The following is a 27,349-nucleotide window of genomic DNA, read 5'->3' on the forward strand; positions in this document are numbered from 1 at the left end:
TATATGAGTATTTAGAAAAGTGTTGAATTGAGAAGGGGAGAGAGATTGTTAATCAGTGGTATTAGAAAATAGCGTTTGGTTGCTGAAACACGTGCCGCTGGGCTGGAGTCATTTACTTGGGCTGGAGGTGTTGCGTCGCGCAACGCGGCTTAAGATTCAGATAGAGTTGTAGTTATATATATATATATATATATATATATATATGTAGATAATTTTAAACGCAGAGTTATTGTACTTGTTCGCCATGAGATCGAGAGCTGGTATCTTGGCGGTCTGGTTGATCGTTTTCGGCGACGTTCGATTTTGCTTGGGGCTCGATCAGAATCCCAATACGGATTTGCTGACGGTGAGTTGTTTTTTGGTTTTTGGGGTTTTTTATGGGTAGAGAGAGTGTGTGTAGGGTAACCAGTGGCTGTTGAAGTGGAAGATTTGATTAGAAAAGAGTTTTAGAAGGAATTTTTGAATTTGGCCAAAATATGCCTTTAGGAGAATGAATGGAAATTTGAGGTTTTTTGGTGATTATGCAGAAATTTTAGGTGTTATTGAAGGTGTTTGATGGTAGATGGTGTAATTAGTGAGTAATGAAGTGGAAGATTTGATTAGATGAGCAATTTAGAAGGAATTTTTGAATTTGGCCAAAATACGCCTTTAGGAGAATGAATGGAAATTTGAGGTTTTTTGGTGATTATGCAGAAATTTTAGGTGTTATTGAAAGTGTTTGATGGTAGATGATGTAATTAGTGGGTAATGAAGTAGAAGATTTGATTAGATGAGCAATTTCGAAGGAAGTTTTGAATTTGGCAGAAGGAGGTTTTAGGGGGGAATGAATGGAATTTTGAGGTTTTTGGTGATTATGCAGAAATTTCTAGGTGTAATTGAAGATTTTTGATGGTAGATGGTGTAATTTGTGGGAAATGAAGTGGAAGATTTGATTAGATGAGCAATTTCGAAGGAATTTTTGAATTTGGCAGAAAGAGGTTTTAGGGGGGAATGAATGGAATTTTGAGGTTTTTGGTGATTATGCGTAAATTTTAGGTGTTATTGAAGGTGTTTGATGGTAGATGGTGTAATTAGTGAGTAATGAAATAGAAGATTTGAGTAGATGAGCAATTTAGAAGAAATTTTTGAATTTGGCGGAAAAAGGTCTTTGGGGGATTAAATGGAATTTTGTGGTTTTTGGTGATTATGCAGAAATTTTTGGGTGTTATTGAAGGTCTTTGATAGTAGAGGGTGTAATTAGTGGATAATAAAGTGATAGAAGTGATTAGAAAGGCAGTTTGTATTGAAATTCTGAATTCGGTAAAAATCGGCCTTGGACAATGAATATAATTTAGTGTTTTTTTGTAATTACTCGTGTAATAGAAGTTCTTAGAAGGCAGTCAATGTAATTAGTAACTGATGAATGGAAGGATAATTTAAAAATTTTTTACACTTTAACTAGCACTTTAATTGCAGCCAGATTTAATAACCAAATACGGATATCCCGTCGAAGCGCACAGAGTAGTAACCGAGGATGGTTACATTCTCGAAATGCATCGGATCCCTTACGGAAGGTTCGAAAATCGGCGAGTGCTTAAATCCTCGAGGTTCAACCGGTCTCCAGTTCTTCTGCAGCATGGACTAGCTGGCAGTTCTGCGGACTGGGTTCTAACTGGTCCAGGAAAGTCTCTGGGTAATTTTTAAAAAATGGTGTATATGTACATATATGTACCTTAAAGTCATACATTTATATATATTTTTATCAAAACAGCTTATATGCTTGCCGATGAAGGCTACGATGTCTGGTTGGGAAACAATCGTGGGAACATTTACTCGCGTCATCATCGCAGTTTGTTATCAACTAATCGTACATTCTGGGACTTCAGGTACGATGCGTGTAATTACTTTCGAATTTTTAATTTAATTAATTAATTAATTAATTAAATAATTTGGGGTTTTTCTTAGTTTTCATGAATTGGGAATTTACGATCTGCCGGCTATGATCGATTATATATTGGAATTAACCTCGAGATACAACCTGCTGTATGTCGGCCATTCACAAGGCACTACGCAATTCTGGGTAATGACCTCGAGTAGGCCTGAGTACAATGACAAAGTAAGTCTGGCAGTTGGCCTTGCACCCGCAGCATACACTAGTCATATGCGGGGACCAGTTACGACACTTGCTAAGTTGACATACTTTGGTGTGGTAGGTTACATTCTGAGTTGTTAATATGATAAGAAATTTATTTTTAGGGTAGGGGTAAAATGAACCTATATGTTGAGAGTTTTGAAAATTACTTTAGGGTTGTGGGTACTCATTCCAAAGGAAATGTCATGGAGAGTACAAAAATACTTGAAATTATTGAAAAAAAAAAAAATTTGTAGATTTTTGAATTTTTAATTTTCGATTTGAATTTTGAAATTGGAACAGTGGGTTGTGGGTACTCATTCCAGAGGAAATTTCATGGAGAACTCAAAAATACTTGAAATTATTGAAAAAAAAAAAATTTGTAGATTTTTGAATTTTTGATTTTCGATTTGAATTTTGAAATTGGAACAGTGGGTTGTGGGTACTCATTCCAGAGGAAATTTCATGGAGAATACAAAAATACTTAAAATTATTGAAAAATAAAAAAATTGTAGATTTTTGAATTTTGATTTTTTTCAGAATTGAATTTTGAAATTGGAATAATGGGATGTGGGTACTCATTCCAGAGGAAATTGTATGGAAAATACAAAAATAGTATCAGTTATTAAAAAAAAAAAATTTGGATTTTGAATTTTTTTTGAATTAAAAAAATAGTGATGTGGGTACTCGATCGACAGGAAATCAGATCCTGAACACGAATTCAAAGTCATTTCTTCATAAAAAAATTCCAGATGGCCATACTGTCCTCTTTTTATCTCCTTCGATTTGTATATTTCAGTGGGTAGGTGAGAGATTCGGCTACCCCGAGTTCGGGTCCCGGTCTCCATGGGGTAAGTTCGTCGGCAACTTAGTCTGCCACGGAGGCGCGCCGACGCAGTTTCTCTGCAGCAACATTCTGTTCCTAATTGCGGGGTACAGTCAAGGAGAGTTAGACGCAGGAAATCTTACTGTCATAATTGGCCACGTGCCCGCTGGCGCCTCCTGGAAGCAGTTTGTCCATTTCGGCCAGGGTTTTATTAATCCCGGTAATTTATTTTTAAATTTTATTTTTAAAAAATTAAACAATCAATTGATTTTAATATTTTCTCTTTATCTGAAGGACATTTCCGAGCGTTTGATTATGGAGAAAATAATGATAAAAATTTAAAACTTTACAATTCATTGATACCGCCAGATTATCAACTCGAAAAAATAACAACACCTATCGCACTTTACAGTAGCGATAACGACTGGCTAGCAACACCTGAGGTAATTGAACTTAAAAAACAGAAAATATTCAAATAAAATTTTTTTTTTTCTATTTCAAAATATTTTTATTTTCAGGATGTCGACTTATTACGATCCAAGCTACGCAATATTGTGATGGACTACAAAGTAGACGGGAAACTTTTCAATCATTACGACTTTCTATGGGGCAATTCGGCACCTGAATTATTATACCAGCCAATTATTCGATTATTCCAGAAATATCGATGATTTTATTTTTTAATATTTAAGGGTTATATGGAAAAAAAATTATGCATTTATTATTTCTAGTCAGAGTTGTTTTGCTTGTTATTATGGAAATTTCTGCTAAATTTTGCTGATTTGTAATAAAATATTATAAATAAAATTTTTTTTCATTTTTAGAAATTCTTTCTGTATATTCTATTTTTATATATTATTTACGACTAAAATATCAAAGATATCACAAAAATGCATTGAAATAAAATTGTAGGAAATTTTATCCTCTACAAGTTTGTATTCATTCATTTTTACCGTATCTCTAATAATTAGCCCACAATTTTAATTTTAAAATCACCTGTCCCACAAATTTCAAAATAAAAATCCCAAATTCTACATTTCTATCTCTATGGCTTATTTACGGCTAATCTATCAGAGATATCACAAAAAATGCACTGAAATAAAATTGTAGAAAATTTTATCCTCTACAAGTTTGTATTCATTCATTTTTACCGTATCTCTAATAATTAGCCCACAATTTTAATTTTAAAATCACCTGTCTCAAAAATTTCACAATAAAAATCCCAAATTCTATATTTCTATCTCTATGGCTTATTTACGGCTAATCTATCAGAGATATCACAAAAATGCACTGAAATAAAATTGTAGGAAATTTTATCCTCTACAAGTTTGTATTCATTCATTTTTACCTTATCTCTAATAATTAGGCTACAATTTTAATTTTAAAATCACCTGTCTCAAAAATGTCAAAATAAAAATCCCAAATTCTACATTTCTATCTCTATGGCTTATTTACGGCTAATCTATCAGAGATATGATAAAAATGCACTGGAATAAAATTGTAGAAAATTTTATCCTCTACAAGTTTGTGCTCATTCATTTTTACCGTATCTCTAATAATTAGCCCACAATTTTAATTTTAAAATCACCTGTCCCACAAATTTCAAAATAAAAATCCCAAATTCTACATTTCTATCTCTATAGCTTATTTACGGCTAATCTATCAGAGATATCACAAAAATGCACTGAAATAAAATTGTAGGAAATTCTATCCTCTACAAGTTTGTATTCATTCATTTTTACCGTATCTCTAATAATTAGCCCACAATTTTAATTTTAAAATCACCTGTCCCATAAATTTCAAAATAAAAATCCCAAATTCTACATTAATCTAAACTGGAACTTCATTAATTGATTAATTGATTAATCAACAATTTGCTGTAACATAAAAAATTTTTTTTTGGTAATTAATCGTCAGCAAAATTAAACAATTTTTTTTTGAGGTCAGCTGATTATAAAATTTTGATTAATGATCGATTAATTGAGTGGTTAATGAGTAGGCTGAATTTTTCAAGTGCGCAGAAATTAACGAACAATGGAAATGGAGATGATATTTGCGATTTATTGGTATTCAGGTTGATCGATTTGTCGATATAGATAATTTAATCATTAATAATGATAACAATAATAATAACGATTGAGATGAAGAATTTGATTGTTTTTAATAATATTTATCTAATCAATGTATTAAATTGATACGATTGTCATAAATATCGTGTATAAATATCACGCAGTGTAGTAATTGAGTGTTTATTTGTCAGTATTTCAAATTAGCGTCCGCAATGTTTTGTGGAATTTTTGGATTCTTCATCATCGGAGTCTTGGGGGTACAGGCGGTGGAAAATAAGACTTATGACGATGAATTATTGCGGTTTCCCCATCCCATGGGAGCCTCAGCTGATTATAACGTGGATGCTGATTTGGGGGCTGTAAGTCTATAATTTTATTTTTTTTTTTAAACAAACGTTTCAGTGATTGAGAGCTCGGTGTGCTCGTTTGTTTGAGTACCCACATGACTATAGTTTGAGTACAAAAAATTTTTAGTAAAATTTCTTTGAATAAATTTTTTTCAAAAAAATTTTTTTTTCCAAAATAACTCAATATTCTTTTAAATCACTCAATTTCCTCTGGATTGAGTACCCACATCATTATATTTAAGTAAAAAAAAATTCCAGAAAAAAATTCCTTGAATAAATTTTTTTCAAAAAATTTTTTTTTTTTCAAAATAACTCGATTTTCATCTAAATCACTAAATTGCCTCTAGATTGAGTACCCACATCACTATATTTAAGTAAAAAAAAATTCCAGAAAAAAATTCCTAGAATAAATTTTTTTCAAAAAATTTTTTTTTTTTTTCAAAATAACTCGATTTTCATCTAAATCACTAAATTTCCTCTGGATTGAGTACCCACATCACTATATTTCCTCGACAAATTTCGTCTCATTACCCAGTTACTAAACTTTGTATTTTTTTAAATTAAAGAGAGAACTGATGGCAAAATACGGATATAACGGAGAAAGTTATCGTGTGACAACAACCGATGGCTATATACTAGAGATGCATCGCATCACTGGCCCAGAATCTAATAAAGACCCCGCGAACAAACCAGTCGTTTTTCTGATGCACGGGATACTCAGTAGCTCCGTTGACTGGATTATTTCCGGCCCAAACAAAGCTTTAGGTACTTAAATAATTATAAGCCACAAAAAAAAAATCGACGGATTTTTATTGGTCTTTTTTTATAAAATTTAAAAATTTCAATTATTTTTGATTTAGCTTATTTATTAGCCGACGAAGGTTACGATGTATGGATGGGTAATGCTCGTGGTAATCATTACTCAAGATCACATAAGCGGCTATCAGTTTTAGATAAAGAGTATTGGCAATTCAGGTAACGATCAAATGACTTTAATTACCATTTTTTAATTCTGATACCGATTTTGCTCTTTAAAAAATTCATAACTCCAAGAGATCTTGTTATTAAGAAACGATTTTTTTTTTATAATTTTCCTTATTAAATTCTCTTTCCAACGAGCCCTAATAAGTTGAATTTCGATGGATAATTACTGAGTAATTAATTGATTAAACTAAAAATTACGCATGCGGCTTATTCCACTTTTAATTTTTTTATTTATTTTAATTAATTACTCACTAATTACCCACCGATTTTAACTTCATCGTAGGTCATTTTAAAGGGAATTTTCCGAGGAATTTAAAAAAAAATAACCGGAGTCTTAATATCTGTAACTTGGGAAGTTATGAATTTTTAAAAAGTTCAATATCAATGAATTCGACTCTGAAAAGCTTGAGTTGAACCGATTAAAAATTAATAACTACTTCCGGTGTAAGTTCGGGAAGTTGATATAATTTTTTTATTATTCCTCATTAAATGAGCTTGAAAATAAGCTATAATAAGTCATACTTAGCTCAATAATTACTGGGTAATTAATTAATTAACTTCTGTACAGTTGGCATGAAATCGGAATTTATGACTTACCGGCGATGATCGACTTCGTAATAAATGCAACAAGTGTTGAAAAAATATTTTACGTCGGTCATAGTCAAGGTACAACAGCATTTTTCGTAATGACATCTACTTTACCGAAGTATAATGACAAGATAATATCAATGTCTGCATTAGCACCGATCGCTTACGTCGGACATATGACGAGCCCATTTTTTAGAATTTTTTCGCAAATTGATTCCGTGGTGGCCGTAAGTTAAATTATTAATAATGATAATTGTAAAGTGAAGAATAGTTAATTGTTAATAATTACAGAATATAATGGATGTATTGGGAATGTATGAGTTCCAACCAACTGAGCAATTTATGAAAAAAGTTAAAGCGGTAATTTGTGACTCTGAGGCTTGGACTCAGCCGATTTGTGAAAATGCACTATTTTTAGCCGCTGGGTTTGGCTCTGATCAGATGAACAAAACTTTGTTACCGGCTATTTTGGGTCATGTACCCGCTGGATCGTCGGTAAAACAGTTTCTTCATTTTTCTCAGCTTGTTAAGTCACGTGAGTACAAACTGTTTTTTGAGGATTTGATTTCTGGAGGGGGTAGGGCACGCGATTTCCTGTTGAATGAGTACCCACATCGATATGGTTTAAAAAAAAAATTTTTTGAAAATTTTGAAATTTTTTTTTGGAATTTTGGTTAAAATCATTATGATAATCTTATTCTTTGTCTTATTTCCGGTAGAATGAGTACCCACATCAATATATTTTGATAAAAAATTTTTTAAAGAATTTTGAAAATTAAAAAAAATTTTTTTTTTGAAAAATTACTAGTGCTGTATTAAAAATAATCAAATTTCCTGTGGAATGAGTACCCACATCGATATGGTTTGAAAAAAAATTTTTTTGAAAATTTTGAAATTTTTTTTTGGAATTCGGTAAAAATCATTATGATAATCTTATTCTTTGTCTTATTTCCGGTAGAATGAGTACCCACATCAATATATTTTGATAAAAAGTTTTTTAAAGAATTTTGAAAATTAAAAAAAAATTTTTTTTTTGAAAAATGACTAGTGCTGTATTAAAAATAATCAAATTTCCTGTGGAATGAGTACCCACATGACTATAGTTATTTTTAGGTAAATTCAGACAATTCGATTACGGATTAATGGGAAATTTCCGTAGATACGGTACATTAAGTCCGCCTGAATACGATCTTTCAAAAGTAACTACACCCGTAGTACTTCATTACTGTATCAATGACTGGCTGTCAAGTGTAATAGATGTTGAGACCTTGAGCCGAAAATTACCGAACGTACATGGCAAGATGAAAGTACCCCATCCGCCATTTGGACACTTGGATTATTTATATGGCGTTGAAGCTGATAAACTTATTTACGAGAAAGTACTTAGTATCATCGACCCACTGAGAAATCGATGAAATTTTCATGTATCAGAAAATTTAAATAAAAGAATTTTCTTCAGAAAAAACGACAAAAATGGCCAGTTATTTTGTTGATTATCAAAGTACCCTATTTCCCGAGTAATTATTGAATTTATGTATAAAATTGATAAGGACTTTTTTGTAGGAAATTAAATTCTCTTCAAAATTGGTCTCATATGTTTTTGTGGTATCTGTAATAGTTTAGCTGTAATTTGAATTTTAAAAACACTTTTATAATTATTTCAAAAATTTTCAATAAAAAATTAATGGATCTCTACTATTACATCTATATAGGGTATTTACGGCTAAACTATCAGAGATATCACAAAAATGCACTGAAATAAAATTATAGGAAATTTTATCCTCTACAAGTTTGTATTCATTCATTTTTACCGTATCTCTAATAATTAGCCCACAATTTTAATTTTAAAATCACCTGTCTCATAAATTTCAAAATAAAAATCCCAAATTCTACATTTGTATCTCTATGGCTTATTTACGGCTAATCTATCAGAGATATCACAAAAATGCACTGCAATGAAATTGTAGGAAATTTTATCCTCTACAAGTTTGTACTCATTCATTTTTACCGTATCTCTAATAATTAGCCCACAATTTTAATTTTAAAATCACCTGTCTCATAAATATCAAAATAAAAATCCCAAATTCTACATTTCTATCTCTATGGCTTATTTACGGCTAATCTATCAAAGATATCACAAAAATGCACTAGAATAAAATTGTAGGAAATTTTATCTTCTACAAGTTTGTATTCATTCATTTTTACCGTATCTCCAATAATTAGGCTACAATTTGAATTTTAAAATCGCCTGTCTCATAAATTTCAAAATAAAAATCCCAAATTTTTTATTTCTATCTATATAGACTGATTACTGCTAAACTATCAAAAATACGGCCAAAATGCACTGAAATAAACTTTTAGAAAATTAAATTTCCTACAAAAAAGACCTCTTATATTTTTCTCATAAATCTAATGGTTGAGCTATAATTTGCATTTGAAACTTCAATAAACTTAATGATGTACTTTGACCTCGAGTTTTATTTGATTTACTTTTAAAAATAAATTTTATATTTTTTTTATGTCTAATATTTTTTTTATACTGTACAATAATCGTTTTCAAGTAACGTCAGATCAAAAAGTTCATATTACTGATCATGTTTTTAATGCCATTATTTTCAGTGTCATTAAGGTCGCGATAACGTTCAGACAGTAATTACAAAAAAAACGAATTTGTCATTTATTTTGTTACAAAAAAAAATAAAACAGTTTAAAAAAAAAAAAAAAAAAGTTTTTCATTCTCTGATTATTTATAATTTTTTTTTTTAAATTAATTATAATGATTAATTATAAATTAGTCATTTTTATTTACTTTCAAGTGCTTACTAATTTTATTGCCTCACATAGAATTAGTAAACGTCATGCTGATGATAATTATAATTTGGAGGTAAGAAATTTTTGATTGTCTAATATAGAAAAAAAAAAAAAAAAAAAAAAAAAAAAAAATTTATTTTTCAGAGAAAATTTGAAATTTTACAAGATTATAAATTAGAGCGTTATGTTTTTCCGGAAGTAATACCAAATTCTGAGAGTGAAATAAATAATTTTGATGAATTAAATTCGACTATTGTTTATCGTCTTAAAAAAAATCCTTTTTTGAATATTAATAATAATAATAATGATGATATCAAAGGTATCATTTTACTACGTCAAGGTTTTGAGTGTCGTTTGAATAATTGTTGCGTTAACAAATTGCAGATGGCTGTTGGTATGTTATTCGAATAATAATAAAAATAATAATAATGATAATGATAATGATTTTTAAAAATTTTTCTAGCGTATTTACTTGTCGACCAAGGTTATGATATATGGCTGGGTATTGATAATAAAAGTAATAAAAATTTAATGATGTAAGTTATTTTTGTTCTTATTGTCGTTAATTGATAATGCAACGACGGAAAAAGCAAAAAAATAAGAAGCTTTTATAATTTTACAGTAACCTAGTATTTTTAAATTTAAAAAAAATCTTTCAAATCGTTTGGCGGGAAAAACATATATGACTATATATGAACCCGCATATCTGATCGGTTACCAAAAAATTATATATCTGATCATATATGATGATAAATGAAATTTAATATCTGATCAGAAATAATATATGGTCTTAGATAATCATATATGATCATATGTGATACTCCATATCTGATCAGATGCGATAAGTAACGTTATCTGATCATATATGACGTATATGATACTCATATGATCCTATACAACAAATTAATAATCATATACGGCATATATATGACACTTATTTAGAATCAGATATAATATATGGTCTTATCTGATCATATATGATTACATATGAAGATTAATATCTGATCAGAAATAATATATGGTCTTAGATAATCGTATATGATCATATATGATACTCCATATCTGATCAGATGCAATAAGTAACGTTATCTGATCATATATGATGTATATGATACTCATATGATCCTATATAACAAGTTAATGATCATATACGGTATATATATGACACATTCAGAATCCGATACAATATATTGTCTTATCTGATCATATATTATTATGTATGAAGATTAATATCTGATTAGAAATAATATATGGTCTTAGATAATCGTATAAGATCATATGTGATATTTATATCTGATCAGATACGATAAGTAACGTTATCTGATCATATATGACAAGTTAATGATCATATAAGGCATAGGCATATATTTATATATGGTGATGTATACTCTTATGCGATCATATATTATAGACAATCATATATAGCCATATACGATCCTATATAGTCACATTAGGTCATATATAGTCCTATATGGTCATTAATAGTCATATATGGTTATATGTGATCATATATGTGTATTCATGGTCTTATTCAATCATATATATATGTATAATTTATTTATTTGATTTTTTAGGGATGAATTAATAGAAAATGATAATACATATAAAGTAGCTCAATTTATTTTACTATCGACTGGTCAATCGGAATTGATTGTCATGGACAATAATAATAAATCCAATAATATTTATGAAATTTCTTCCAATATTATTAATACAGATAATGACTCAAGAATATCCAAATGGTGGAACGGAGTAAAGAGTTGGGTCGTAAATGTTTATCGCACTGGAAAAAATTATGTAACAAGTAAATAAATTGGCTCCGATTCATTTTCTAAAATCAATTTGTAAAAATGTATCGGTGTATACATATTTTTTTTTTTTAACTATAGGTAGTTACGAAGCAAGGGTTAATGATATAAATGAAATCGGTGAGAAAGTCGATCATATACTGGAAAATAAAGCAATCGACGGTGTAAAGGTAATTTTTAAAAAATCAAAAAATTTTTTTTTTTCGCAAATTAATGATACTGTGTTTCAAATGAGCTTATTTCCGTTGGAATGAGTACTCACATCGATATGTTTGAAAAACTTTTTAGCAAAAAATATTAAATGCCTATGGAATATTTTCTTCGATGTTGCCAACGTTGAAAATTGATATTTTTTCAAAATTAACTAATGATCCGGATACTTATTTGAGTACGGTAAGATAAAATATTTCTGACTGACAAGTATTTATATATTTATACATTGAAACATTTCTGTATAAAGGCACAACTGATTAAAAAATATGGCTACAATGTCGAGACCCATACAGTCATAACAAAAGATGGCTATGTATTGACATTGCATCGGATAAGTGGAGGTAAAAAATACCCGCCGAAGGCTGGTAAACCGGTGGTCTATCTTCAGCATGGACTTTTATCTGATTCTGCTAGTTGGGTCCTTACTGGACCTTCACATGGCTTAGGTATAAAAATTCGTATTTAAGGCTTTTAGTATCTTGTTCAGTACAAAATTTCCTCTCGAATGAGTACCCACATGCCCATATTTCGATCGCATGGAAAAATTCAAAAATCGAATTTTCCAAAAAATTAAATTTTTTGAAAAAGAGCTTTGGTATCTTGTTCAGGATTGAATTTCCTCTGGAAAGAGTACCCACATGCCCATATTTCGATGGCATGGAAAAATTCAAAAATCGAATTTTCCAAAAAATTAAATTTTTTGAAAAAGAGCTTTGGTATCTTGTTCAGTATTGAATTTCCTCTGGAAAGAGTACCTACATCCCCATATTTCGACCACATGAAGAAATTCAAAACTTTAAGTTAATCATTAATTACACAGGTTACATACTGTCTGATGAAAAATACGATGTATGGATGGGTAATTCCCGTGGCACGACACAGTCACGCGCACACGTTAATTTAACAACTGACGATCCTCTATTTTGGAATTTTTCATTCAATGAAATCGGACTTTATGATTTGCCAGCAATAATTGACTATATATTAAACGAAACTGGTGAAAAAAAATTAAATTACATTGGACATTCACAGGGCACTAGCATATTGTTTGTTTTACTATCCGAACGTCCTGAATATAATGATAAAATAAATAAATTTATTGCTTACGCCCCCATTGCTTATGTCGGAAACGTTCAAAGTCCCATTATAAGGGCCCTCGCTCCAGCCGAAAAAAGAACTGCGGTAACTTTACCATCTTTATTATTTATTTATTAATTTTTTTTTACTTCGACTAATCACTAATTTATTACTAATTACAGAAATTAATGAACTACTTCGAAATAAACGAATTACTGTCTGCCAACTCTCTGTTAACGAAATTTGTCCGCGGACTCTGTGAAGCCAGGACTTTTTATCGTATTATTTGCACCAATGCCTTCTTTTTATTGAACGGATACGACTTAGACCAAATTAATAAAGTAATTTTTAAATTTTCGGAAACTTTTGTTTTTTATTGAATTTACTATAATTTAAAATTTTTGTAGACTACGATACCAGTTCTTTTGGCGCATTTACCAGCAGGTGGTTCAACCAAACAAATAGTTCATTACGCCCAAGAAATAAATTCGAGTGAGTTCAAAAAATTTTTCAAAATAAAAAAAATTTTGATTATGATGTTATTTAGACACAATTTGGTATAAATACTTAGATATAATCATATATAGACGGACGTATCTGATCAGATATGAAAAATGATGTTATTTGACTATCTATAGTCATATGTGATCATATATGATCATATATGGCCATATATGACCACATATAACAACATATATGATCACACGCGATCATATATGTTGACATATAACCATATATGATCACACGTGACCATATATGTTGACATATAACCATATATGATCACACGTGACCATATATGTTGACATATAACCATATATGATCACACGCGACCATATATGATCACATACGGTTGTATGTGATCACATATTGTCATATATGGCCATGTTTAGTCACATATGACTATATATGAACATATATGATCACATACGGCCACGCATGTCCACATATGATCACATATAGTCATATGTGATCATATATTGTCATATATGGCCATGTTTAGTCACATATGATCACATACGACCATATGTGATCAGATATTGTCATATATAGCCATATATGATCGTATTTGACCGTAGATAAAATTTTCTCATCCATAATTTTTTTTTTTCAGAAAAATTCAGAAAATTTGATTACAATCCTGAAGAAAATATCAAAATGTACGGGCAAATAGAGCCACCAGAATATAAATTATGCAACACAAAAATTCCCGTGGCATTAATGTACGGTCCAAATGATCTAATCTCTGTACCAACGGATGTGAGCCGATTGTCGCATAAATTAACGAATTTACAGTTAAATTACACAATCCCTTACCCGCAATTCAATCATTTAGATTTTACATTTGCTATGAATGCTCCTGAATTAGTATATCGTCCTACATTAGATTTTTTAAAATCCGATTAAATTAATTTCACAACAAGAAGCCGTTACTATATTGTTATTATAAAATAACTTTATAAGATTATCTAGAGTTACATATTATAACTACTGAAAGCAATTACTAGAGTAAATGAACCATTGATATTCAATAAATTGATTCTACATAGCATATTTATGATCATATATAGTCATCTGAGCACATATATGAACATGTATGATCATCTGAGTATCTATATGAACATATATGGGCATTTGAATATCAATATGATCATATATGGTCTTGCAAGCACATATATGATCATACATAGTTTTGTAAACACATATATGATTATATATGGTCAAGCGAGCATATATATGATCATATATGATCAAGCGAGCACATATATGAACATATATGATCATCTAAGTATTTATATGAACATATATGGTCCTGCAAGCACATATCTGATCATACATAATTTTGTAAGCACATATATGATTATATATGGTCAAGCGAGCACATATATGAACATGTATGATCATCTAAGTATTTATATGAACATATATGGTCATGCAAGCACATATATGATCATATATAGTCATGAAAGCACATATATGGTCATGTAAGTATCTATATGATCATATATGATCATGTGAACATATTTCTGATCATAGATCATATATGGCCATATAAATGTATATATATATATATATATATATATATATATATATATATATATATATATCTGTTTGTTTGTGGTCATATAACGCATTAATGATTCTATATCATATATCATCATATATAATTATATCTGATCATATTTTTTTTTCAAACTTTAGATATTTAGTATATTTTTTTTTATTCCTTTCACAGTCAATAGATGATTCGATAAAAATACCCGATATCTCACCTTTTTTTTTTCTTATTTAATATATTAAATTCCGTAAATATTAAATTTTTAAATTATTTTGTCATACATATTATATTTGGGATTTACTTAATATTCATCCCAATTCAAATGAAAAAAAAATTTTATCATTCAAATATCATTATATAGATATGTCTATATGGTATTAATGGTACCTGCGCTTGCGTAACTTCCCCCGTAATATGCCGGAGCCACCCTGTCAGTGTATTGCAAAATTTTGCTCTGATCACATCTGCTCTCTCGTTCGATTTATCCCCTTATTGTATATCTGGACCAGTCTATTTCATCAACATTATCTATATCAATTATCCAATAATTATCCACGCCCTTACTCAAATCAACAAATCTAATCTAAATAAGTATATAAATTACTGAATAAATATATAAAGAGTTTAAATTTTTGAATAGTAATAAATAAATTGTTTTTTTTTTTTTTTTCATTTCTTTGTGTCGTAATAAATGATTGATTTATTGTATACTGCAAGTAATAAAAGCAAAAAAAATTATTGAATAAATATCTGACCGAATTTTTTTACTGCATACTGTGTCAAGTGCGCAGCCATGGAATCACAAAAATTTCATTTTTTCAAATTATTTATAATTAATTGAATTTTTTTTTTTTTTTTTTTTTTTTCAAATTTTAAATCGAGTTTTTAAAGTGACAGTGAATGAAGAAACAGATGAAATTTTTTTAATCAAAATGCCGTGAGGACAATTTCATAAATAAGTAATTTAAATTTATAAATTCTACTGTACGTCGGAGATCGCTATGTCAACAATGATGCGAGTAATTATCATCTGTGGGCTGCTAGGTAATTTTTAAAATTTATTATCTATTTTATATTCTAAGAAACAGCTAAAATGGAAAAAAAAATTTTTACTAAAAAACAATCGATTTATTATTATTATTTTTTTTTATTGATTATAAGGGTTGGTAGTGATACCGAAAGGTCATTCGTAAGCTATAGTTGACATTTGAAAATTATCTGTTACAAATTTATTCACTTTTCCTGAAAGTTCAAATCCGGCCGAAATGGGCCGACCTGATTTTTAACGATTTTCTGGGTATTAAGTCATTTAATTTGGTTCAAATCGATGATAAAATTTCTCTTTAGCTTTTTTTATAACGCCCCAAGTCGCAATATTGATTAAAAAAACCAAAACTTCCATGAAAATGCCTAAAATCAAAAAATTTTCCAAAATAGGCTACCCTTCTGTGCGGGGATTTTTGTTTACATACTTATCAACTAAATTGGTTTGTATTCCATCTTTACATGACTAAGGACTAAGAAAAATGCCGAAACGATACCAAACTACGCGTAAAAAGACCGCGAAATTATGAAAAATCGAAATTTTGACCGCGAACCGAAAACGTCCCTATTGGAAATAAAGGTCTAAATAAAAATTTCTTAACTTTATTAGACTTTCCCCATAGTTTCTATCAGGACCTCCAATATTTACAGTGGCCACAATTGATTTTTGACAGCGACAACGTTAAATTACCGATTTTGACGAGAACGCCTTATCGCGGCAAAAGTTGACCTATGCCCACTCATACAAATCAGAGTCAAGTTCTTTGATTTTTCATTCTGTAAGTCTATAAGGACTTAAATTCACCCTATAAACATCGAAAATTAATAGAATTTAAAAAAAAACGAAATTTATCGAAAATAGTGTTCTCCGAAAAAATTTTATTAAGAGGTATAAATATGTTTTATAATAAAATATCCGGCTAAACATTTATTTATAACAATAAAAGAGGGTGTGTGTTTAACAAAGAGTATATCGATTGATAGATAAGCGCAGGCGTGGATGACATTAGTGTTGAATGAAAATTTTTGGCTATACCCAACAAGATCTCGAGTCATTCATGGACCGTTGGACAACGACTCGGGCCAGAATATATATATATACTAAATTTCCCCTCTGCCCGAATCTCTAATCCGTTTGTTATATAGGTAGCACACTAATACAAGCCACTCGAATTACTCCGACTAAAATCGATCTGAAACACCTACACTACCTTTAAATATGTCGTCATAATATTTCCTATTTAAACGAGTACATTACAATATAGTCTAGAGAGTTTCTTATTATAAAACACTTTAAGCGACGTCATTGAATCCTGAAAGGTTTATTAATAGATCTTCATAGTCGTGCGCTATCAATAATTCCAACGGAAATGGCATTAAATGTTATCGTTTTATTTATTTTCATAGTCGGATTAAATTCCTTATGCTTGATTTATGTTAAGGATTTATGAATATTGTCATATTTGTAGGATACCTTAATGCGGAGGAAACGTCAACGTTCATTCCAGTAAATCGTGGTGCTGCACGTCAAATGTTCGGCAGTGGTAACTTACGTCAACCTGCTACAGGAGCTCCTGATTCAGGAACGACTACTCCGAAGTCGTTCCAGGATACTAAAGATCGGGGACCTAATAATGTCAGGCATGACAAGGGACGGAAGCCTGGTACTACTTTAGGGAACGATTTCAGGATTGGGAGTTAACAGATCTAGTTTATTTTATGATTCATTTTAGGGCGAGATGGCTACAATGGCAACGGATATAATCGGGGGTCCAAGTACCCAGATTTCTATCCACGATTCCCTGGGCCGGACTACGATGAGCCTTTTGACGTTCCCAGTTACAGGAATGGAGCTCCAGTCAATGGGATCTATACACAAGGCAGACCTGGTGGGCGAGGTGTTGATCGATCGCGACCTGGAATTTACGACGGAGGTATCGAACATTCAGTGATTGGGGACCCTGGTAGTTGGGTCTTTGTTCAGACGATTTATTTTTTCAGTCTACGGAGAGCTGCCTGATAGAATGAGGATTCATCATGGCCTATCACGTGGTCATGGTGTAAATCCCGTTGGAGTTGATCCAGATCGTTTCGACCCTGACCAGAAGAGTCTGATCCACGAGCTAGATGACGAAAGTGACCTCAACCCGATCTACATACCCTGTACTTATGATTGTGACAACGATCAATTTCTATGTGTCAGCACTTGCAGCTGCATTAATTTCAACCATCGTTGTGATGGTTCCGTAAGTCTTTGGTTCTATTCTCTCAGTAATCCGACATTCTTATAAACTTTGGGTTGCAGGCTGATTGTGAGAACGCAGAAGATGAAATGGAGTGTGAGAACGTTTACGAATCACGTCGTTCTAACGGGACATGCAGTGGAGAAAAGAAAATCCTGTGCCCAGAATCAGGAATTTGCATTTCTGAGCAGTGGTTATGTGACGGTGATGATGATTGCGGTGATTACTCAGATGAAAGCCACTGCGGTAGGTTATTACGTTACTTACAACGCCCACATTGAGTTTCGGAATGCAAAGTAGACTCAACCAGGGCGTAACGTAAATTTGTTTCCAATTTTAGGTGACAAAAAAAATTGTACAGCTGATCAATATGAATGCCGAAATGGGCTCTGTATACCGGGATCATGGCGCTGTGATGGAGAAAATGATTGTCGTGATTTTTCAGATGAAGAAAACTGCGGTGGTAAAAGGCAAGTTATTCAATAGCTCAATGGTTTAAAAATAGTACTAGTCTATCTATCGCCACCTACGTTATCTTCCTACGCGAGTTATCTAATACTAGAGTACTTATATAAGTGCCAATTTATTGAACGTTATCAAGCTTAAAGTCATCTTATTTGTACGGATGACTCAAGTGTCTATTATAATAGCTCAGTAAAAATGGTGCTCAATGCATTGCCATTTTTAGTCAATACTTTCAAAATGACATCACTGACTACGTCATGGTCGACGTAGGGCTCTGATGATCATCCATGGTAAGTAGAGACGAGACCTTCGTTACTTGGATGGGTGCCCACTTAGCCATGCGTTGGACAGGAACGAAATCACTGTGGTCAGACGAGGCTCGAAGGACCAATGATCGCTGAAATGTCAAATTTCGACGACCATTGGGACTTCGTCGCTGACTGCACGGGTGTGGGTTTTCCGTGGTTTAGGTGAGCACAGGACACGATTTTGTACAGAAGTGGATCGGTTCAAGCAGAGAACATAAAAACAAGATCACTGGTGATCAATTTAAACCCACGGGTTTATCTAATCTAGGGTAGTAATTAGTCATTATTGCAGGCAGTGTAAAGAAGATGAGCATACGTGCCCTGAGGGCTCGTGCATTCCCCGAAAGTACGTTTGCGATGGTGATGCAGACTGTGAAGACGGCTCTGATGAACTGAAATGCCGTAAGTTCATTTACGGTCGTTATAATGCTAACTTGACCTTTAACCCTTTGAGCTTAAAGCTTTAATAATTTATTTCTAGACGGAATACGTGAGGTAGTTTGCGATGCAAATCACTTTGAGTGTGCGACGCCGAAATGTATTCGTAAGGAATTCAGATGTGATGGAACTGATGATTGTGGGGACGCTAGCGACGAGGAAGGCTGCTTTGAATTCTGCAATGCTAATCAATTTAAGTAAGTTTGCTTATGACTAGCTTTGCCCGGATAGTCTTGATCCTAAATCAATAATTGGTTAAACTTGCAGATGTATCAATGGGACGTGTATCAGCAAAGCGTTCGTGTGCAATGACCACTGGGATTGTAAGTCTGGTGAAGATGAAGCTGTTTGCAAGACTACGCCACCCAAAAGCTGTGGCCCGGATGAGTTTACTTGTACCTTTGGTGACTGTATCCCGAAAATCTGGGTCTGTGATGGCGCCCCAGATTGTACGAATGCCGCAGACGAAGAAGGCTGCCTTACGACCTGTGATGCTACGGAATATCTTTGCAAGGCTCCTACGCCCTCGAACATGTCAATGAATCAACACCCACATGTTACTCCCTACTGCATTGCACGTAAGCACTTGTGTGATGGTTTGGCGGATTGCCCTTTGAAGGAAGATGAGAAGGATTGTCCCAAGCGACGTAACTGCACTACTACGGACAAGTGCACTCAACACTGCGTCTTAACGGTCACAGGAGAGAAAACTTGTTCGTGTGACGTAGGGTTCACTTTGGGAAAAGACAATGCGACATGTCAGGATATTGACGAATGCGCGTTTACTAGGGAACCAGTCTGCAGCCAAGTCTGCCACAATACGATGGGTTCGTTCGTTTGTGGATGTATTATTGGGTATGTTCTGAGACCAGACTTGAGGACGTGCAAAGCAGTGGGTGGCAATCCTAGTCTGATATTCACAAACCGCGTGGAAATACGTAAAGTCAGTCTGGAACCTTCATCGGCGTCCAAGTACACTCCGATAGTCAAGGGTCTGCATAACGCGATTGCTATGGATTATCATTACGACCGAGGCATAATCTATTGGTCAGATGTCTCCTTAGATGTCATCAAAAAGGTCTATGCAAATGGGAGCAATCCAGAAGACGTCATACGCTGGGGTTTGGAGAGTCCTGGTGGCATAGCTATTGACTGGATCCACAACCTCCTCTTCTGGACAGACGGAGGAACTCGTCGAGTCGAGGTTCTAACTTTAGACACTCGAATCCGACATGTCCTTATCTCTAATGATCTAGACAAACCCCGAGCTATCGCCGTCCATCCACACTACGGTTACGTTTTCTGGACAGACTGGGGTCCTTCTCCTAAAATAGAACGTTCTGATATGGATGGCACTTCCAGACTTGCTTTGATCACAGACTCGATCACTTGGCCCAATGGATTGACCATCGACTACCCGACTGACAGAATTTTCTGGACAGATGCCAAACATCGGGTCATAATGTCCGCGAAGCTCGATGGTACCGATAGGAAAAAAATTCTTAGCAAGGGTTTGCATCATCCCTTTGCGATTACTGTCTTCGAAGACACGATTTACTGGACCGACTGGCATTTCAAAAGTATCTCATCGGCTAACAAAGAAACGGGGCATGGGTTTAAAACCATACGCTCTGGTAAGTTTCTAGAACTAAATCAAACCTTTTTCAGGCTTATCAGTATGCTAATTTTGGTAATGTTTAGGTTTACACTTTCCCATGGATCTCCACAGCTATCATAAGCAGCGTCAGCCTGCATACCCCAATCATTGCGGGAACAACAATGGGCGATGTTCTCATATGTGTCTACCCAACAGTGCAGGCTATAGCTGCGTGTGTCCCGTCGACTTGAAGCTAAAACGCGATGGTAAAAACTGCGCTGCTGACAATTTCCTTATTCTTGCACGTAAAAGAGACCTACGATTGATTCCTGTGGACAAACCGATGCGCGTTTTTGATACCGTGATTCCGGTGGATCACGTCCAGAGCGCGGTAGCTTTGGCCTGGGACTCAGATGACGACATGGTTTACTGGACTGACGTTGAACTAGACACGATAAGTCGTGCGCACTTGAATGGTACTAATCAGACGATAGTCATCAGCCATAATCTTGAATCCCCTGCTGGGTTGGCCTTGGACTGGATCACCAAGAAGTTGTACTGGACTGACGCGGGTACTAATCGTATTGAGTGTTCTAATTTGAATGGCAGCATGAGAACTCTTCTCATTTACGAAGGGCTGGATAAGCCACGTGATATCGTGGTGGATCCAATCGGTAAGTCTAGTCCTCTGATTATCTTTCTTGATGTGCTATGTGGTTGGCTCCATAAAAATCATTTTGGTTGCAGCTGGACACATGTACTGGAGCGACTGGGGAGCTAAACCAAAGATAGAACAAGCTTCGATGGACGGTAGCAATCGCCAAGTCCTCATTAGTGAAAAGCTCATTTGGCCAAATGGGCTAGCCATTGATTTCGAAATGAAACGGCTCTATTGGGCAGATGGTGGAATGAAGAGCATCGAGTACATTGACCTCGAAGGTAAAGGAAAACCTGTTCGTGTCCATTCGGACTTGCCTCATCCATTTGGGCTAGTGATTTACCAAAACAAAGTCTACTGGACTGATTGGGATACCAAAAGTATCCATCGCGCTAATAAAGACACTGGGAGTAATTCCGTGGTCGTAAGATCCGAGATTTCAGGGCTGATGGATGTGAGAATGTTCCACCGAAATCGTACCGTAGTTCCTAATCCTTGTGGTAAAGATAATGGAAAATGCTCTCATCTGTGTCTGCTGACCCCGAAAAGCATCCAACCGCAGAGGTACTCATGCGTGTGCCCTACTGGCCTAATTCTTGAGGTTCGTATTAACCATTCAAATTTATTGCTTTACATATTTATATTATTTCATTCCATTTGTTCCAGCCTAATTCAAATAAAAAGCAATGCAGGAAAATTCCGAATACTTTTATAATCTTCGCGCATCGCGTTGACATACGATTTATATCCTTCGACACAGATTACCGTGTTGACGTAGCTCTGCCTATAAATTTCTTGATAAATGCAACGGGGGTCGACGTCGACCGAAAGACCGGCCAGATTTATTGGACGGATCCTGGCGCAGATATCATCAGCCGGGCGAGCTTCGATGGAAAACATATAGAGACTATCATTTCTTCAGGGATCGATACTGTTGATAGCTTGGTCGTGGATTCGATTGGCCGGAAGGTAAAATCCATTCACAAAACCGTCATTCGTTGGATAACCATTCTTTTCTTTGTTTTCAGCTTTATTGGACGGATGCTGGACTAAACAGCATTGAAGTATCTGAGCTAGATGGCAGCAACCGCAAAGTCTTGATCTGGTCAGGTCTTGACAATCCACGAGCGATCGCACTTCACTACAAGCTCGGGCTGATGTTTTGGACAGGCTGGGGTCAGAACGCGAGGATCGAACGCGCAAATATGGATGGCCAGGAACGAATGACTGTGATTTCAGAGGACCTGGTCTGGCCAAATGGATTGGTGGTTGACGTGGCTACGAACAAACTCTACTGGAACGACGCTAAGCGAAAAGTTATTGAATTCTCGGACCTAGATGGCACGAATAGAAAAGTCCTGGTGAAAAGTGTCCAGCATCCTTACGGACTCGCTTTGATGAATGGATTCATATACTGGAGTGACTGGATGACTAAAGCGATCCACCAGGCCAACAAAACTACAGGCGCTGATGCCAAGATTCTTGTGGACAAGTTGGACGGAATAATGGACGTTCATACCATCACGCCTAGAGACACTGATGATGTCCAAGACGCTTGTGCCAAGAAGAGGTGCAGTCATCTATGTCTTCGAAATCCTCACGGTGCTTCTTGTGCCTGTCCAACAGGAATCCTGGGACTCGGACAAACGTCTGATAACTGCCACGAGTTTCCCATCAATTCCCTTTTCTTAACTGGCCAAAAAGGTCTCGCACGCATATCACTAGACACTCCGGAAATGAGGGACATAACTCTCCCAACGGATGATAGAATCGTTCAACCAGACTCGGTTGACTTCTATTGGAAAGAGCATATCATATTCTTCGCTGACGAGTCATACAGAGGCAACGGCAACAAAGTGATTCGCTCTGGGAAAATGAGCAAGATCACTGATGGATTCCCAGTTGTTACCGAGAAGTCGGACTCGTACTTCCTGTTTGCTCTCGACTGGATCAGTGGAAACATCTACTTCACAGACCAGCGGAGAAGTACCATTGAAGTTATTCACAGAGGGGGATTCAATCGAATGACTTTGATCAATGACACTGAGGATACCGAGCACTGGTTTGCGAGTATCGCTCTGTTTCCTAAGTTGGGCTACATCTTCTGGTGCAGGCTGGGCAAGAATTCAAACATACAGAGGGCGTATTTGGATGGCAGTAATCGCCGAGTGATTGTTTCTAATAATCTGGCGGATCCTAATGGGCTGACGATTGATTACGATCATCGGAAGCTCTACTGGGCGGACATGAGGAACAATAGAATCGAAATGTCTGACCTCAATGGGAATTACAGGGTCCAGTTGATCGCGGGTGCTGATAATCCTTACGGGCTGACTTTGCTTGGAGACTACATCTACTGGATCGGCCATCTTGGAACCACTTCGAGTTTGAAGAGGGCTGATAAGGCGACGGGAAGTAATAGAATAAATATAAGGACTTCCATGTCGGTTATCACGAATATCAGAGCAGTGTCGGCTACTCTGCAAAAGGGATGGAATCCTTGCGCTGAAGATAATGGCGGATGTACCCACTACTGCTTCTTTGTTAAGAAAAATTACACGTGCGCGTGTCCAGCTGCTGCTGAAAATGACTTTTCGTGTTCGGTTAGGCCCAAAAAGTGGGTTCCTATTAGAAAACCAGGGACTGAAAATGACCCGGACTATGACCATGACGAGGATGAAAAGCCTGTTGAAGTGATTCCTAAGACAACTTATCGGGAAAAAGATGATAAATTTTTGAACAATAAAAATGTTAAAAACAAAACGTACACTACCATGACCATAACGATTGTCGTCGTGGTAACGATTACGATTATTATAATTGCTGCTATCATCTACTTGGTGTGCCAGAGAAAGCCTAAACAGGAAAAATACATGTACGGAAAAAGAAGAAATGTCATGACGTTTTCAAACCCAAATTATAATGCTTCTGCGGTGGACAGTGTCAACAATTCAGCGGGGACGGAGAAAAAAGGCATTTGGAAGAGACTAAAATACGACAGTTCGCAGGTATGACATTTTTGTTCAAGTTTTTTTTTTATTTGATCTGTTGAAGCATAAAATAAATTCGAATTTTCGCAAATCACTAAAATTGAATGTTTGGGGAAACGATTAGAGATACGATATAAATATATGAGATCAATATTGTTGGAAATTAAATTTTCTACAAAAAAGGTTCTTTTACTTTTTTTGATAAATTCGATACTTTAGGCAGAATTTCGATTCAAAGTACCAGGTCTTGTAAAATTTGAGATATGAGTATATGATCATATCTGATAAAATATAAATATATCTGATCAGGTACAAACGTCATATATAATCCTATAAATATTATACGTGAACATCTGCATGTCATATATAATCAGATATGACAATTTTTCGTATCTGATCAGACATGAGTGTTCATATATGGTCATATATAGCCAAATAAGATCAACTTATTATGAATGTCATATATGATCATATATATGTCATTTATTGTCAGATACAGTCATTTTTCGTAGCTTATCAAGCATATGAATGTTTATATAGAGTCATATATAACCAGATAAGATCATATAAATGTCACATGTGATCATATGTGTCATATATAATCAGATATGGCAATTTTTCGTATCTGATAAGACATGAGTGTTCATATATGGTCATATATAGCCAAATAAGATCAACTTATTATGAATGTCATATATGATCATATATATGTCATTTATTGTCAGATACAGTCATTTTTCGTAGCTAATCAAGCATATGAATGTTTATATAGAGTCATATATAACCAGATAAGATCATATAAATGTCACATGTGATCATATGTGTCATATATAATCAGATAAGGCTATTTTTAGTATCTGATCAGACATGAGTGTACATATATACTTATAAGTAGTCAGATAAGACCAATTTATGATCAATGATCAGATATGATCATATATAATCATATGAATGTCATATATGATCATACATGACCAGATGAGATCAATTTGTTTTAAATGATCAGATGTGATCACATAAATGTCATATATATTTATATAAATGTCATATAGGATTATATAAGTGTCATATAATTAGATACAGTCAATTTTCGTATCTTAGGATAATTTCAGATATAATAGTCTATACATGACCATATTTAGATATTTTTCATGGAATGGTTTAAAAAAATGAATACAACCTAAAAATAGTAACATTATGCTTCAACGGATTAAATACTAAAAAAAAAAACATATTTGATGAAAATCAAATGCGTTACTTTTTTTTTTCATTTTCCTAACCTGAAAAACATTGAATTATTGATAACTGCAAACGAATTTTAAAAAAACTAGAAAGTTAACTCAGCGAATGTCGAATACCCGGTTAAATTGCAACACTTGCCATTACATTTTATACAAATGAATGAGACTGAGACAACGTAGTGGCGGTTTGAGGAGATTCCATTGGACGAGTCGTCGACATGAATCTCCTGCCATCAATTAACTAAATAATTAGTTAAATAAATATATACATATATAACAATAACAATAATAATCATTGAAAAATATATATATATATTTATATATTTTTATTAAAACGAATGACAATATTGATAGGCCACGATTTTTGTACTAACTGGGAATTCGATTTAAAGACTGAGATTTTATTAAAAATGAAAAAAAAACGTTTTTATGAATTTATTGGGATATAAATTTGAGTAATTAGATTTGAGGAATCAATAATTCGATGTATTATAGGAAAGAGTTTATGAAGATAATGGAACCACATCGAGTCCGGAAGTAACTTCACTGATACCGCCATCAGCGACACCTAGCAGCAGTAGAGCGCCATCTATCACTCCGAGAGAGACATCGCCATCTTTGATACACATCACCCACATCGCGGGTTAATTTATCTGTAGTTATTAAACTAATTGACCGTTTTTTATCGTAAAAAATTATTTGTTATCTGCTAAAGTGAACTTTTACGTTGGTATTAATTTTTTTTGTATTTTTTTTACGCGTCGATTTTTTAAATAAATTTTTTCAAGTATCAGTTTATAGATTTATGTATATATTACATTTCGTAAGTGATTAATTATTTTTTTTTTGACGTTGCTAGTAATTTTATACCAAGTAAATAAAATTAATTTATATTTTTGTAGCAAAATATAAAGAGCGGGATTATTGTGAAGTATAAAAATATATGTAAAGAAAACAACCAGGTATAATATGTATATTTTTTCTATGACAATTAGTGGATATTTGAATAATTGAAAGATAATTAAATATTTTTATCTTACTGGGTTATAATTTCTGTGTCCCAGCGGGCCTAGGACAGAAATTTTTAAATCTTGAGAAAAAGGTTTCATTGGTTTCTTTATTTGAATAATTAATTAATTGATTAATTAATTAATTAATTAAGAACACCAATTTTTTTAAATAATTAGATGGGCAAATAATTTTATTTGGAATAATGAAAAATAATTAACAGGGATTTATAAATAAATTATCAATAAGTATTATAAAGTTTAAAATTGTGTAACGAAATATCGGAAATTTTAAATGTAAAAAATTTTAATGTTTAAATTTGAATACTGTACTGTTGATAATTGTTTTTTTTTTTTTTTTTTTTTTTGTAAAAAGAATTTTATCGAGCTCAAGGATTTATTGTGATAAATTAGTTACAAATTTTGTTTTCTATTCGTGCAAAGATGATCAGATATGATCATATGTGAG

General features: G+C 33.4%; 3 protein-coding genes across 4 annotated transcripts; all 3 read left to right on the forward strand.

Annotated features, from left to right (window-relative positions):
• The first annotated feature begins 244 nt into the window (after positions 1-244).
• On the forward strand, positions 245-8,384 carry LOC103571606 (uncharacterized). The gene is made up of 13 exons (XM_053738583.1): positions 245-346; positions 1,456-1,672; positions 1,751-1,865; positions 1,945-2,188; positions 2,910-3,156; positions 3,231-3,379; positions 3,455-3,587; positions 5,183-5,364; positions 5,919-6,117; positions 6,213-6,327; positions 6,905-7,151; positions 7,216-7,459; positions 8,038-8,384. Exons 1-13 carry the CDS (start codon positions 245-247, stop codon positions 8,337-8,339), a joined length of 2,496 nt encoding a protein of 831 aa, XP_053594558.1. The 3' UTR covers positions 8,340-8,384.
• Positions 8,385-9,559: 1,175 nt separating this feature from the next.
• Positions 9,560-15,638, forward strand: LOC103570538 (lipase 3). Its single transcript, XM_008548316.3, has 11 exons — positions 9,560-9,808; positions 9,880-10,129; positions 10,199-10,271; positions 11,310-11,539; positions 11,625-11,713; positions 11,832-11,936; positions 12,004-12,202; positions 12,577-12,938; positions 13,016-13,174; positions 13,241-13,325; positions 13,945-15,638. The coding sequence occupies exons 1-11, from the start codon at positions 9,701-9,703 to the stop codon at positions 14,235-14,237; spliced, it is 1,953 nt and encodes a 650-aa protein (XP_008546538.1). The 5' UTR covers positions 9,560-9,700; the 3' UTR covers positions 14,238-15,638.
• A 201-nt stretch (positions 15,639-15,839) lies between these two features.
• On the forward strand, positions 15,840-27,197 carry LOC103570547 (low-density lipoprotein receptor-related protein 4). Of its 2 annotated transcripts, none has more exons than XM_053738300.1 (14): positions 15,840-15,933; positions 17,403-17,597; positions 17,667-17,867; positions 17,935-18,179; positions 18,239-18,422; positions 18,517-18,650; positions 19,246-19,351; positions 19,431-19,584; positions 19,655-21,021; positions 21,089-21,658; positions 21,732-22,243; positions 22,309-22,611; positions 22,671-24,650; positions 26,369-27,197. In XM_053738300.1, the coding sequence occupies exons 1-14, from the start codon at positions 15,891-15,893 to the stop codon at positions 26,519-26,521; spliced, it is 6,147 nt and encodes a 2,048-aa protein (XP_053594275.1). In that variant the 5' UTR covers positions 15,840-15,890; the 3' UTR covers positions 26,522-27,197. The 2 variants fall into 2 exon arrangements, with proteins under 2 accessions (XP_053594275.1, XP_053594276.1); XM_053738301.1 differs by having other exon boundaries at positions 25,964-26,462.
• Positions 27,198-27,349: the final 152 nt, after the last annotated feature.

This window comes from Microplitis demolitor, chromosome 4 (assembly GCF_026212275.2).
Source record: "Microplitis demolitor isolate Queensland-Clemson2020A chromosome 4, iyMicDemo2.1a, whole genome shotgun sequence".
Taxonomy (NCBI): domain Eukaryota; kingdom Metazoa; phylum Arthropoda; class Insecta; order Hymenoptera; family Braconidae; genus Microplitis; species Microplitis demolitor.

Coding starts and splice junctions, on each gene's coding strand:
- LOC103570538 (XM_008548316.3), top strand. CDS start 9,701: ATGATTAATTATAAATTAGTCATTTTTATTTACTTTCAAGTGCTTACT. Junction 9,809..9,879: donor ATGATAATTATAATTTGGAG/GTAAGAAATTTT, acceptor TTTATTTTTCAG/AGAAAATTTGAAATTTTACA. Junction 11,714..11,831: donor AAGCAATCGACGGTGTAAAG/GTAATTTTTAAA, acceptor AAAACTTTTTAG/CAAAAAATATTAAATGCCTA.
- LOC103571606 (XM_053738583.1), top strand. CDS start 245: ATGAGATCGAGAGCTGGTATCTTGGCGGTCTGGTTGATCGTTTTCGGC. Junction 1,673..1,750: donor TGGTCCAGGAAAGTCTCTGG/GTAATTTTTAAA, acceptor TTATCAAAACAG/CTTATATGCTTGCCGATGAA. Junction 6,328..6,904: donor AAAGAGTATTGGCAATTCAG/GTAACGATCAAA, acceptor ACTTCTGTACAG/TTGGCATGAAATCGGAATTT.
- LOC103570547 (XM_053738300.1), top strand. CDS start 15,891: ATGTCAACAATGATGCGAGTAATTATCATCTGTGGGCTGCTAG. Junction 18,180..18,238: donor ACCATCGTTGTGATGGTTCC/GTAAGTCTTTGG, acceptor TTTGGGTTGCAG/GCTGATTGTGAGAACGCAGA. Junction 22,244..22,308: donor CTACTGGCCTAATTCTTGAG/GTTCGTATTAAC, acceptor CATTTGTTCCAG/CCTAATTCAAATAAAAAGCA.